The sequence below is a fragment of the Anabrus simplex genome, chromosome 2 (assembly GCF_040414725.1).
Source record: "Anabrus simplex isolate iqAnaSimp1 chromosome 2, ASM4041472v1, whole genome shotgun sequence".
NCBI lineage: Eukaryota > Metazoa > Arthropoda > Insecta > Orthoptera > Tettigoniidae > Anabrus > Anabrus simplex.
In genome coordinates, this window is record NC_090266.1 from 345,643,227 (window position 1) to 345,657,252 (window position 14,026).

Genomic DNA, 14,026 nt, shown 5'->3' on the forward strand with positions numbered 1-14,026 from the left:
CAGGCTTGATAACACAGCTGGCTTCTCCAGTAGCAGAAAACGCTTGAGGCTTGATGTTCATTAAACCAACTATAGAAAAGTGGTACGGTAACCTAAGTCTAGTGTAGCCCATGTCTTCATCCCAGCATACGCCACTGAATGAGGTCAACAAGTTATAAATGTATCAATTGAGGTGCCTAGTATCAAACATGGACAAAAGCCATTTTGTTAATTTTTCAGTAGAGCCACATTTTCATTTCCCTATGTTAAACCCCCGTTATATGTGTGAAAAATTGTTTGTGTCATATTTCTAGCCCTATGAACAAGAAAATCTTGGTTGACACTTAGGAATTTCAGTCTAAGTCAATGTAAAACACGTTCAAATATGACGATGTCCATTTCTGAAACCGAGATTGGCTTTTGTCCATTTTTGATACAAACTTCCATGTAATTGTCCACTTTTGAAATGAACTATCCCAATATTTGGAAAAAAGTCGCAGGATGACACTGAAGTAAACTTCCATTTTAAAAGAAGTATAATTAAAATATGAAAGAAATAAGGCTATTCTTATACTTTGTTGACATTTTTAACATTCATTTCAGTTCTTGCTTCACTGTATTTCTGGGCAAATAGCCTCTGGTTCATCACAAGGGTCTTCAAAACAATCACGTTCATAAATAATCATTAACAGCTTGTTCATTTTCACTACAAATGTTCTTATTGATGACTTCGATATACCACTTAACAGAGGCATTAATTTCCTATCTTTTCCAAAGTGCTTTCCTTAAGTTTCTGTGGGTTTACATTCATACCAATATCAGATGTAAAGGATTCATTAACATTAGACTTACCTGTTTCCAAATAGTAGCCTACCTCACCTTTAACTACAACATTGCCTCTTTTTGTGCTCCTGAGTATAATTCTTTTACACTGTGAAATTTTGAAATGAAGTTGTCTAGCAGATTTCAGATAAATCTGTGTTTGTTCTTTCCAATTCAGTGGTTCCAAGGTTTGTCCAATCACTTTCACTGTGCCATACATTTTGAACACTTCAAGATATTCATCAGGACTTACTATGGTCGTCATCTTATTAAGGTCTTCCTCAATGAGTCCAAAAATCCTATCTGGAGGCAAATATGAGTGTCCAGTAACTGGAAATACCAGTTTTAATTTGTCAACAGAGCATGGTGCATACATTGTAAGCCACTTTGCACACATCGCCAAAATATTACTTTTTATTTTGGCCGGCGCAGCCATCAGCAATCAACTTGACTGAAGTGAAGCCTTGTAAATCATTAGATCGTAACTCATTGACAACCGCTGATGCTATTTCGTTTGATGATTTCTTTTCCTCATTCTCCAGCCACGTATAAACACACACATTATCAGGGCGCAGTTTTCTTTGAGATGTGCCTATTACAACAGACAGATTATAACAGTAAATTTGTCTGGAATAAGAAGCCAACTGATTACTTAATTTTGGCAAAACGAGGTTTGTTTGTCAATCATAGGGCATTGAAAAACAGCCCTTCTCATTTTTCCTTAAGATGTCGATAAAAATTCTCTGGTCGCCATGACAGTTTGATGTCACTTGTAGCAATATGATTGGCTGAAACGTTCATGTCCGTTTTTGATACAATCTACATCTGGAGGTGTCCGATTATGAAAGAAACTGAATATTTCTATGTTAAAAGTTACGTACAAATATTCGTTTATGAAAGACACGGACCACTAATTCAGAAAGAGCATTAAAAATGCTATAAGGATCAATCCTTAACTCAATTTTGATATAGGTGGTGCATGTCCATGTTTGATATTAGGCACCTCAAGTATAGAAACTATGCCGTACTAGAGTGACTTTATTAGTCACATTATTATATGGCAACATGGTGCTGTGTTCGAATCGAAATGAGTGACGACAGAATGTAGCGGAAATTCAACATGTAAAGCGACTGCTCGGTAGACTGATTCCCTGTGGGTGTGTAACCTTCAAGATTAGTCTCGTTCTATGGTTTGTAACCCTGGACCCAGTGCTAGTATACGGTAGTCTGTGCATATTTATGGCGGATAGTACTTTAATTTGTGTACAGTTTGTCACAAATACTAGTTCTCAACAGCCACCACAGCGTTGAAGTTTATCCCGCAGGATAATTTTTAACGTACCAGGAGCCAATGACACGGAGCTTTTGCAATTACAACACCTTTTTAAGCACCACCGATCCAAGCCTGGATTTGAAGCTGCGAAGTCAGAATCAGAAGGACAGCGACTCAACCAACTGAGCTACATGAAAAGGAGGCATTTGTAATTATTGTTATAAATAGGTACAGTTATTATTTTTACAGAGGTTTTATGAGGAGCATGTGTTAAGACATACATTTTCCAACTGTCCTAAATGCAGGAGACCGGATGGAAGTATTAGCTGGAAGCTAAGGAGTCTTGTATGGATGTGACTTAAGGCACCCCACATCCGATTCCCGGCACTGACTGAGTTAAAAAAGGAATGGAATGGGGAAGATATAGTCTTGTTTGTGGGTGCAATAGAGTTGGCCTTGAGTCTCCCGTAATCGAAATATCTATGACACACTTCACCTTCACAGGGCGTAGACCAAAGTGGTTCCTTTTTAAAAAGACAAATAATTAAATGAAGATTCTACTTCCTCACAAAAGAACGACGATATTATTAATTTTACGGTCAGTATCAATAATGCAGCCATTTTATGTTAACAGTACAGAAGCTATAATTTCAATTGTTGGATATAATTACATCGTAACAATCAAAACCACCAATATGATTTGAAGATCCGTCACCGCACTCGGCAGGACCGGCTTTCTTTCCATATCCCCCTCTTGAGGTAAAGTCGTATCCATGCTACTGGCCTGGATTTATACCCCACCCACAGAGTACGCCACTGAATCCACTCACCATTTAAGGTACAAGGTAAGTCCGAAGAATGGTTGGATACTCAAAATACACCAACATAAATGATGCCGTAATGATTCAAAAGTACTAAAAAATAGTAAGCAAGCGTAGGGCTCCTGGGATTTTAAATCTTATAATCATTAGCGACGGGATGTACGGTTTTAAGTAGGCTCCAGATCAACAGAACGTGACTTCCCATTTCAAAATTTTTGCATGTATCGACTGCGATTCAAACCTCGGCCATCTTGATGAGAACATAGAACCAATGGAACTGAGCTATCATGCTCGCCGATTACGGAATAGTTACCCGCACTTTTGATGGTGCTATCTGAAGTTCCAATCAGTCCCCGGGCATCTGACAAAACAGACAGGCCTACCTATAGAACTTATGCACACATCCACGATCATGTCTTGCTACATGCTAGTGCTGCTGTTAGATTACAATACCTTTTCATAACTTACCGAGGATGTACATAGTTTTGGCTACTTATATGACAAAACGGTCCATCTTCAAAAATGTCACTACTATGGCACAGAATGAACTAACGTGCAGCTCACAATCCCGTCACAGTCTTCCCAACCTCCTACATGATCCTTGTTCCCAACACTGCAAGTTAAATACAGCACATCTCTCAAGCACGGTACAAACGGACTGTCGCGACCACGTGACGTTGTTTCCAGGAACCGAGTTTATACAAAAGCTGACACGATGTTGTAAGCTTGTAACTCTCTCTGGCTGTGGCCCCCGTTATCTCGGTGGTCACGTTCCGGCCCCCTACAGAGTAATGCCTTGCTAATTGCCCCTCTCCTCATCTTTTGACATTTGTCAACACACGGTTATATTCCCAATACTGAGACTTCTACACGGGAATATCCCCGAGCATCACAATGCTAAGTGCTTTCATTCCATTCAAGCTCCTTCAATTAGTACAGGTGTGGAGAATTATGTATGGCCCTACTGAGCCTTGCTAGTAGATCCATTGTCGCTACGTTAATTTAACATTTTGGCATAAGTTTTTAATTTGTTCGTACCATACGTAAAGCAACGGCTGATCCTCGCTCTAGTTTCAGGAAATCTTTTGTGGGGGGGGGGGGGTTGGGGGGGGGGGGTTGCCCCTTGGCTATGCCAGTGCTTCAACTACTCTCAAATTTGAGAGATGCCTAGGTGCTGCAATTTCACCCTAGTTAGTGAGTTATGTGAGATGTTTATTCTGTCAGTAAATCTACTGGCTCAAGGCTTTCACATTTAGACACACTAAATGTCAGCTAACTCCGCTGGGATTCAGTCCTGTAACTCTTAAGTGCAGAAGTTGAGCATCTGGCTATGTTACATACACAGCTGATCCTGTTTATTTGTTCTTTTAGAAAACTAAGTGTACCTAGTGTTTTATTTCACACTTCCTGGTGCTTTTCTGTGATATTTCAGTTTAAAACATTGGATTCTAAGTTTTCAGGTGAGAGTTTTTTAAACAAAAGTATTCCGTAATGGCTAACTGCTGTGATTTTTATCATCTTAGCCTCATGTTGAGATTGCTTTGGCTACTAACAATGAAACTGTGATAAGGTCTGTGATGGTGTTTGCTGAAGGAATATTTGAAGGAGAAACACATGTCATTCACCCCAAAGAATCTGATGTTTCATCAAAATTGGATGTTGCCCTCTATCCTCCAAGGGATGTACCAGTAGATATCCATATTAAGGTAAGTAACCAGACATATTCTGTTGGTGTAATTTTGTTCTGCTTTGCTCTTATAAATGCTGATATTGAATGTGAGAACTGGTTGGACAGCATACCATGTGTGTACAATTTCATAGTGCTATATGCAAGTGCATATTACTAGGAGGAGAGAGAAGGGAAGAGGGTGGAGTGAGAGCAACAGACAAAATGTGTGAGAACTACATGCTTTTTTTTTTTTTGTGAAATGCATCCAGCTAACTTTATAAAGCTGAACATAGCCAAAGTGGATTTTCTTATAATTCTCCACAAACCATAATTTTGCATATGCTGCTTTTTTTTCATAGCTGTGTACAAATAAACATCTAAAATGATCTTGTGAATGTCTAAACCAAAGAAGTAAGAAACAAAAATATTTTAGAACTGTAAATCAAAGCTAATTTTAAGAGAATTAATTAGTAAAACTTCTGTTAACCAAAATAAAGGGGGGTGATGCCATTTTAGAGAGGCAAAATTTTTAGTAATAAACGCATACTCAGTGTTAAAGTTAAAACTTGAGAAAGTGACGCATAAGTTACATTTACATGAAAGCATTAAGTGTATGTGAAAAAAAAAAAAAAGCTGTTGATATAATGCACAAAGGAGATACAGTATAGTTCAGTTTTACCAAATCTAAATGTGAATTATTCACTATTCCTTTAAGAAAAACTGAGATTTTCTTTTGGTTTTTGTTCACATATCTTTCTGGCAGCAGTGTCATGCCATCATTTTATAAGGAAACAACTTTTCACTTTGAACCAAAGACCATAATGCAGTCTGAAACAGATTAAATCCAATTTAAGAGCAGAATCAAATTGATTGCAAAGCAAAGTTGGTTACTTTTAAATTAATGGAAAACTCTTACCTCTGAAGTGTTAAATCCCTTTTCAGTTGCTGTTGTCCTCACACGTATTCCTCTTAGATGCTTAGTGAAAAATATACTTTTCTTCAGAACTGCTTCCACTTTCCCCTTATATTTTGCCCATAAAGTGTTGAAATTAGAAATAAGTAACAATATGAGCATAGTGTACACTGAACGTAATTTTTATATTTCATAAACAAAGTACATAGTATAACTTTTACATTTCTTTATCAAAATGTTACTCATTTTGATTAAACCGATTTTTGGTTAACAGAGCTTTGTTTAACAGAGGTTTTACTCATTTTGATTAAACCAATTTTTGGTTAACACAGCTTTGATTAACAGAGGTTTTACTTTATATTCATTATAAGAAATATACATTATGCTCAAAATAGTGTGCTTTTCACAGGTTAATTTCTTTGTCTCGATTTGGCAAAAGTATGTCTTCTGAGAAACAAAGTGGAACTACTTTTGTATGTTAATATGGCAAAGCATTACAGACCAAAACAGTTAATTGTCAGAGGTTCCACAGTTTGTTAAATATCTGCTCAAACTGAACTTGAACTATTTGAAACATTCTGTAAAATATAAGTACAGTATTTTCATTTAGTTTTGCTCTCACTTGTTCTTAGTTTTCCAGTGCCATTTTGGTGACCTTGTAGAATTTTCTTCACACAGCTCACTTTTGCAATGGGATTCCTAATATTTTGTACTCACTGACAACAACACACATACTGGTCTATTGCGGGGAGCCACTCTCAACCTGCAAATATCTGAGGTCAAAAGTACCAGCACATCAGTGTTGTATAACTATTCTGACATTTTCCACAGTGAAGCATGAAGCTGTTGCATTTACAGGACTAGCTCGTGCTGTGGGTTAAGACTATCAGACTATTGCCAGTCTCTATTGGGAATCGGTTCATAAAATTATGCAGGTTACCTGAATATCTAAATTTGAATGACAACTGCAGTCATGGGAATTAGAGGAATGTCTAATGAATTATTAGAAATATTAACACACAGATAACTGAGTGAGTTAGGTACAAAGTACAGGTAGTGTTGCTGTATGCTTGCATTTGAGAGATGGTGGGCTTGAATGTCATAGCTGTCAGCCTTGAGGGTGGTTTTCTGTGGTTTCCCATGCTTCCATCAGGTAAATAATGAGTTTGTGCCCATTAAGTTTATACAGTAAGAGGCAAGACTGGCCTCATAATCACGCGCAAAACTGAATGTGTATACTGTTTAGCAGACTGTATTATTTGATACTGTCACTATTAGATCTCCGTCGTGAATTACTGAGATAGCTTTCTCCGAAGGACACAATGGATATTGAGCATGACAAGAGTGAACTGGTAACCAAGAAAGCATCAGTTCATATACCAGTAAACATTTTAGTGATAAAATGTATTATACATTAGGTTAGGTTAGGGTAGGTTAGGTTAGGTTAGTACATTTCTAAAAACTTGACTAAGACCACAGCCGATGGTCATATTTTCACTTTTTGGTATGTTGAAAAGAAAAGCAGTGGCAACAGTAATTGACCTAGGTTGCCCCTAAATCTCCTCAATCTTTTGCAAGCTTAAAATTGCAGTTTGTTTGTGTGGGAGGGAATATTTAGTTTGCTGGGCTGAATTATCCCATTGGCCCTGGGCATTTGAAGAGAAATTAGTGAAAAATGGACAAACACCATCTATTAGAATGTTGCTTCAGCAGGAATAAGAAATGGATTTGTTTTTACTGAAATTTAATGTTAGTCTATTTTTTGCAAATATTTAACTATTTTTATGCTTCTGAGCGTACATTCTGTTGGACAAAATAATTTTAAATATATTTTTGTCCCTAAATATGTTGAGATGCAAGAAATTTGAACCCTCTTGAAGTCCTATTTTTATGTTGACCTCCTATAACCTGTTATTATAACAGACTTTGAGACCATCAAGCAAGTTGGCTGTAAATTTAGTGTCACCTAGTTGTGTCCATTTGGGAGATGGCAGGCTTGAATCCCACATTCAGCATTCCCTGAAGATGGTTTACTATGGTTTTCCATTTTCATGCCAGGAAAGCTAGGACTGTACCTTAAATAGGGCCACAGCTGCTACCTTCATAGTCCTAGCCCCTTCCCACCCTTCTGTGATCGATAGCCTCCTACGTGTTAGTGTGACATTAAATCACTAGCGAAAAGAACTTTCAGACATATTGTATACCACTAACTGAGTGCCATTTGTAAGTGGTGATACAATGTCAACGTTTCTCATGAGGGATGGCTCTGGGCTTAAACAGGAATTTTTTGTTCACAAGTTTTTTGTTCCACGAACCTGCTACGCAGGCATAGCAGGGAGAGAGGTGATACTCCCACATGGCGCGTTCCAGGTGGCGGATAGGGGGGTCCTAACCGGCTCGCCTGCGGACTTGAGGGAAATAAAATACCTCTCGCGGACCAAACACACTACCTCCTGCGGGTGGGGGACATACATGTAGAATACACCCGCGGTATCCCCTGCCTGTCGTAAGAGGCGACTACAAGGGGCGACCAAGGGGCGACCAAGGGGCGACCAAGGGATGATTGAATTAGAACCATGAATCTACTCTTGATTCATACCATCATGCGGGGAACACCATGGGTTGCCTGTACTTGCGAGTAGTACCACTAAATTGTTACGAAATAGGTTTGTGATTAGTAGCAGTAAAGAGGCTGGCCTGGGGGTTTGCAGTACCCGTGCGTCGTACCCATGTGAGCAACACCGCGGGTCTGGGCATAGTCTGTGAGTTGTACCGCTATATGAGCGGCACCGTGGGTCTGCGTTGCCTGTGATTAGTACCCACTATGTGAGGAACACCACAGGAATACCGGCGCCCGTGATTAGTACACCTAGGTGGGGAACCTTATCGGTTTGCGTTGGCTCTGAGTGGCGCCATTGTGTGAGAAACACCATAGGTCTGCGTTCCCTGTACGAAGTGCAATCCTTGTGAGTAGTACCATCTTCTGTGGAACACCGTGAGTCTTCGCTACTTTTGATTAGTACCCCAACATGACAAATGCCATGGTTCTACTTTACTCGTGACATGTACCATTCTGTGGGGCCTTAGACGTGGATTTTGCACCCCTTTAGACATCAAGCATCATTGTGCTTTATAAGTGGTCCCTTGGTCAGTAATAATATTATTTATGATCTTTTTTTTTTAGTCTGATCCACTGGTTTTTGTTTGTTTGTATTTTGTTTTTTGTTGAGTTCATGTCCATCCATTCATTCTTCATGACATATTTTATTTTATTTTGGTCAGTGGATGAATCTGAACTTTTTGTTATTTCATTTCGTACCATTAGGGGCCCATGACCTCGATGTTAGGCCCCTTTAAACAACAACCATCATCATCATCATCATCAGTTTTTTGTTTGTTTCCAAATTTGGCCAATTATGGACTGCATAGAACTTGGCTTCTTGGCCTTTTTTCTCTTCTCTTCCTAGAACCTCTTCATTCTTTAACTTTTCATGTTTCTCTCCTCTTTGGAAGTTATCCGTTTCGGTCTCCATTTTAGTTGTTTCTCTTCAAATGATTTTAGACTGTCAACTTTTCTTCTTAACTCTCTTCTATTGTGGGTCATCTCTAGTGTAATTCCAGCTTCTTCTATATCGCTCTCGACCTGTTCTATCCACTTGTAGGTTCCCATGATGTATCTGAAGATTTTTTGGTCATTCTTACTAGGTGTCTGTAGAATCTCATCCTTCGTTTCTGCATTGTGTCCCTGATCTTTTCAGTGTACTTGTTGAGCTCCTCATTTCTCCTTTGGGGTCAATGACCTAGATGTTAGGCCCCTTTAAGCAAGAAGCATCATCATCATCATCATTTCTCCTTTTCTTCCAAGTTCCATCAGTAGCCCTCTGCAGTTCCAGAATTTTCCTTAGTATCTTCCTTTCTATCTTCTCGAGTTCTTGCAGCCCCCTCTTTTAATTTTAAACAAGACACTCTGAAACGTACAATCTTCTGATTTTATTACTGAGTTATAATGTAAGATTTTGGCCTTGTAGGATATTGCTGTTTGTTGTAGCTGTTCTGTGTTAGCTTGTAGGCCAGATCTAATTCTCTTACTGTTGCCTTCTTTGCCTCTTTTATCCATTCCTTTGGGTTGGATCCATTCACTCCGGTATTTGAACTTCTCTGTCCTTTTAACCTTCCTGTGCTTTACCTCCATATACCTCTCACATTGGTGCTTGTACTCCATATATTCCATCTTTTCATAAGAGACTTTAAGACCCGCTTTTTCATCAATTTCATGCAGGCTCTCCAGCATCTTTTTAAGCGTCTTCTCGGTTTTTTGTTAAGATGACAAGGTCATCTGCAAAAGCTTAACACTTGATTTCTTGGTTCTCTCCTTTCTACTGTAGGTGAATTCAACTTATTCCTTCTAATTTCAGAGCTTCCCAGGTTTTCATTATTTTCTCCAGTGTGATGTTGAATAGGATGGGGATAATCAGTCTCCTTGTCTGACCCCTGTCGTTATTGCAAATGGAGCAGACATTTCTCTTAAGAACTTTACTTTTGAGATGGTGACCATAAGTGTTATTTTGATGATTTCTCTTACTTGTCAATTCCAAACTCCTCTAAGACACTAAATAAGGTTTGTCTATCAATTAAGTCATATACTTTTTTGAAGTCAACAAAGATGGCCATGATGTTCTGGCTCCTTATCGCTCTTGTTCTCAGAATCTTTTTAAGGTTGAATATCTGTTCCACGCTCAACCTACCTTTTCAGAAACCAGCTTCGTATTCTCCAATGAGGTGATCAGCTTGATCTTCAACTCTGTTCAGCAGGGCTTTAGAGAGCATCTGACAGGTGATTGGAAGTTGAGAGATCCCTCTGTAGTTATTGGGGTCCATCCAGTTACCTTTCTATTGGGAGCAGCTGTATGTGTGCACATTTCCAGTCAATTTTTTCATTTTATTATTATTATTATTATTATTATTATTATTATTATTATTATTATTACTGTATTATTAAAAACTAGCTGACCTGACAGACGTTGTTCTGTCAAAAATAAATGACAATGGAATGAACTGAAATTCACTCTGTACTGCACGCAAAAATCAGAATAATGCAAGTGACTACATTATCAACATCAAATGAGTTAATTTTTTACTGCTAGCAAAAGTTAGTAACAAACTACTGGAAAAACGTGTTTTCATTACCTGCAATATTAATATCTTGATTGTAAATAAGGAAATGCTCAAATAGGTCATACCGAGCTCGATAGCTGCAGTCGCTTAAGTGCGGTCAGTATCCAGTAATCGGGAGATAGTGGGTTCGAGCCCCACTGTCGGCAGCCCTGAAGATGGTTTTCCGTGGTTTCCCATTTTCACACCAGGCAAATGCCAGGGCTGTACCTTAATTAAGGCCACGGCCGCTTCCTTCCAATTCCTAGGCCTTTCCTATCCCATCGTCGCCGTAAGACATATCTGTGTCGGTGCGACGTAAAGCAAATAGAAAAAAAAACAAATAGGTCATACCATATCAATACCCAGAAATAACCATGATTGATTGTAACGTAGTTGGGAACTGTTAAGCAGGTCTTCAGATCCCTCACAGAGCCATAATTATCCCCCGTTGTAAATCAACTAATTTGATAATTTGATGGCGTGAAGATAATGCGGCAAAAGTTACTCCTCTTTCTTCGTAGGAAATAACTATCATAGAAAACACTGATTCCAATGAACATTATGAAGATATTTTTCATTGTAAAGCTTTAAGGTACACGATATTTTTTGTTTGATTGCCTGGCGCGTAAGCAAACAAAGTTGATGTTTTTCCAACATGGGAACAGGCAACATACAATTGGCCATGCGAGAAACATGGGTTTTCAAGATTAATGCTGCAAACACTCAATGAATGCCCCTGGGATTTATTTATGGTCATAGCAAAAGCGACCCGCACTGGAAACTGCAGTCGTTTAAATTCAAATGGCATGTCAGTCGGAATCATAGAGATGCGTGGTATCAAAACACCTTTTCCTTTATACTTCCCCGTTAGAATGGTTGCTTCGATCACGTTGTTCAGTAATGTTTTCACCGCTAGCCGTGTGACGATACAAAGATGCGGTTGGTTGATATTTCATAACATTATGACCACTGATCGGACCTTTAATTGAAGAATGTGAGGCGGCAGTCCTGGCAAATCCAGCGAGTTCAAAAATCTGTAAAGTAAGGAGGACAGGTTTATTATTTTTGTCACAAAAACTATAAAATAAAATAAACAAAGCAATATGGGGGATAAGTCTGTTTGTTATATGTTAAAAGAAAGCAATATTATGTTACCTTGAAAGTTGGCATGAAATTGTCCCGAAGTACATTTGTTGCCCCAATTGAAGTCATTTGAAAGCGATAGTTATATTTTGGATATCTGTAAGGAAATGTATGGAATCTGTTCCTGTTCCTGAAACCGATGAGTACAATGGATCTGGTGGTGGAATCAATGGTACTAATTTCACTTTGCCATTTGCGCAACACAATCCAGCGGCTTCATTTCAATGCCTTACAATTTTGGCAAACTGAGTGCATAGATCCAATAGCAACGCATTGGTGGGCACTGTATTCAATTGAAACACGTAACTGAAAGCAGCTCGATTCAAACTTGCAAGATTTTTAGCTGAACGATGCGCTGCATGGGTTTGTGATATTCGAATCCTTTCAGTTTCATGTTGCTCTTCACGTTGTTGTGCAGTCCGATTAGACTGAAAATTAGCTTGGCGTGTAGCATTTCGAGTTCTTCGACCGAAGTCTTGAAATGAGTATACTGTATATGGAAGCGCACACAAAATAAACCAATCAGCCAAAGAAGTCGATGAACGTGTTTGCTGAGAAGTGTTTGTTGGGAAGCGAAGATTTAAAAACAATCAGGGTAGACAAAGGTCTCCAACTCTAACAAAACATGACACTGCATACGACTGGAGAGCGTATGTTAGGGAGATCCATACCGGCAGTCGAGGTAGCCAGACAGCCAGCCCGCGCGAAACCAAAACCCAAGGAGACATTCTTCCTGTCACAAACTGAGAACTAAGCGAGATAAGAACTTGGGGTTTGTTTTAAAAATAACTTCCATATCTGAAGACCATTTGCCTCGCTTTGACCCCCCATGCAAATTTAATAGCAAAGAAATTGGCCAGTGACTGACTTTTTCGTGTCTGCACATAAAAATCTCTGAACATGACTGAAAAGAAACACAAATAATGCATGTTCTTATTATTTAAATTTAAAAACAAACTTATCTACGTCGAGCTGAAATGTTCCTTTACCAGCAGTGAAACAATTACAAATATAGTGAATATAAAATAGGAGTTATGACATGATAAGTTCTATGCAATGAAGATTTTGCATTTGAGGTAACATTCTATTATATTAACATTTTCACACTCAATTATTTCATAAACCTTTTTTTGTTAACGGCATCAAATGCGGCTTGAAACTTTGTACATAATCCGATATTCATCCATTTTACCAATAACATTGAGATTTACGGACATTTGGCAAACATGCTGGATTAGAAGAGGACCGATAAGCGCAAACGTGGGAGAAGGAAAGAGAGACGAACAGTTTGAATGGAAAAAGAGAAATGGGGCTTTTATTTTTTTTCCTGGCATTTTTTTCAATTTCTCTCTTCGTAAAAACCTTACTCGGACTTCGACGAATATTTGAAAAAATGAATTAGCCAAATTGGTCCAGCCGTTCTCGAGTTTTGCGCTTAGCAACACATTTAGCAATTCATTTTTATTTATATAGATCAGGGCCTCTCAAACGCCCAAAATCTCACGCGTGCAGATAGAGGCGCAAGAGCTCCGTGCACTGTGCATCGCTGCCGCTCGGCATGGCTCGGATCAACGCTTCGTCTCTGGGCTACTCGGCTAAGCTCGGCTCAACTCGCCTATTCTCGGCTCACGTCAGCCTGGATTTGGAGCGCTACGGCGCAAGTGGGACAGAGGGAGACAGGCGGAGCGAGCGAGACAGCGTGAGGAAAGAGAGAGTAAGCGCTATTGCTTCAAATCGAGGAGTGGGGGGTCTGCACTCTGTTCAACCAAGCCAAGTCGTCTCTTGCACCGTGCACAGTGCATGCACCACACGCATGCACCCTGAGAGGCCCTGATATAGATAATAATAATGTTATTTGTTTTACGTCCCACCAACTACTTTTACGGTTTTCGGAGACTCCAAGGTGCCGGAATTTTGTCCCGCAGGATTTCTTTTACATGCCAGTAAATCTACTGACACAAGGCTGACATATTTGAGCACCTTCATATACCACCGGACTGAGCCAGGATTGAACCTGCCAAATTCAGGCCAGAAGGTCAGCGCCTCATCCGTCTGAGCCACTCAGCCCAGCATTATTATTATTATTATTATTATTATTATTATTATTATTATTATTATTATTATTATTATTATTATTATTATTATTATTATTATTATTATTATTATTATTACGTAGAACTAACACTCAGCTTAACATCTATTTTAGGACATGTTTCATCTCATGTGCAAAACATCTTCAGCTAAAAAATTCA

At 38.9% G+C, this 14,026-nt stretch overlaps 1 protein-coding gene across 1 annotated transcript in view; it reads left to right on the forward strand.

Annotated features, from left to right (window-relative positions):
- The window catches only part of LOC136864133 (Bardet-Biedl syndrome 2 protein), a 220,991-nt gene that overhangs the window by 89,112 nt on the left and 117,853 nt on the right, over positions 1-14,026 (forward strand). The window contains exon 8 of the mRNA XM_067140753.2: positions 4,419-4,601. Within this exon, the coding sequence (XP_066996854.1) occupies positions 4,419-4,601 (183 nt within the window). The remainder of the gene's footprint in view (positions 1-4,418; positions 4,602-14,026) is intronic.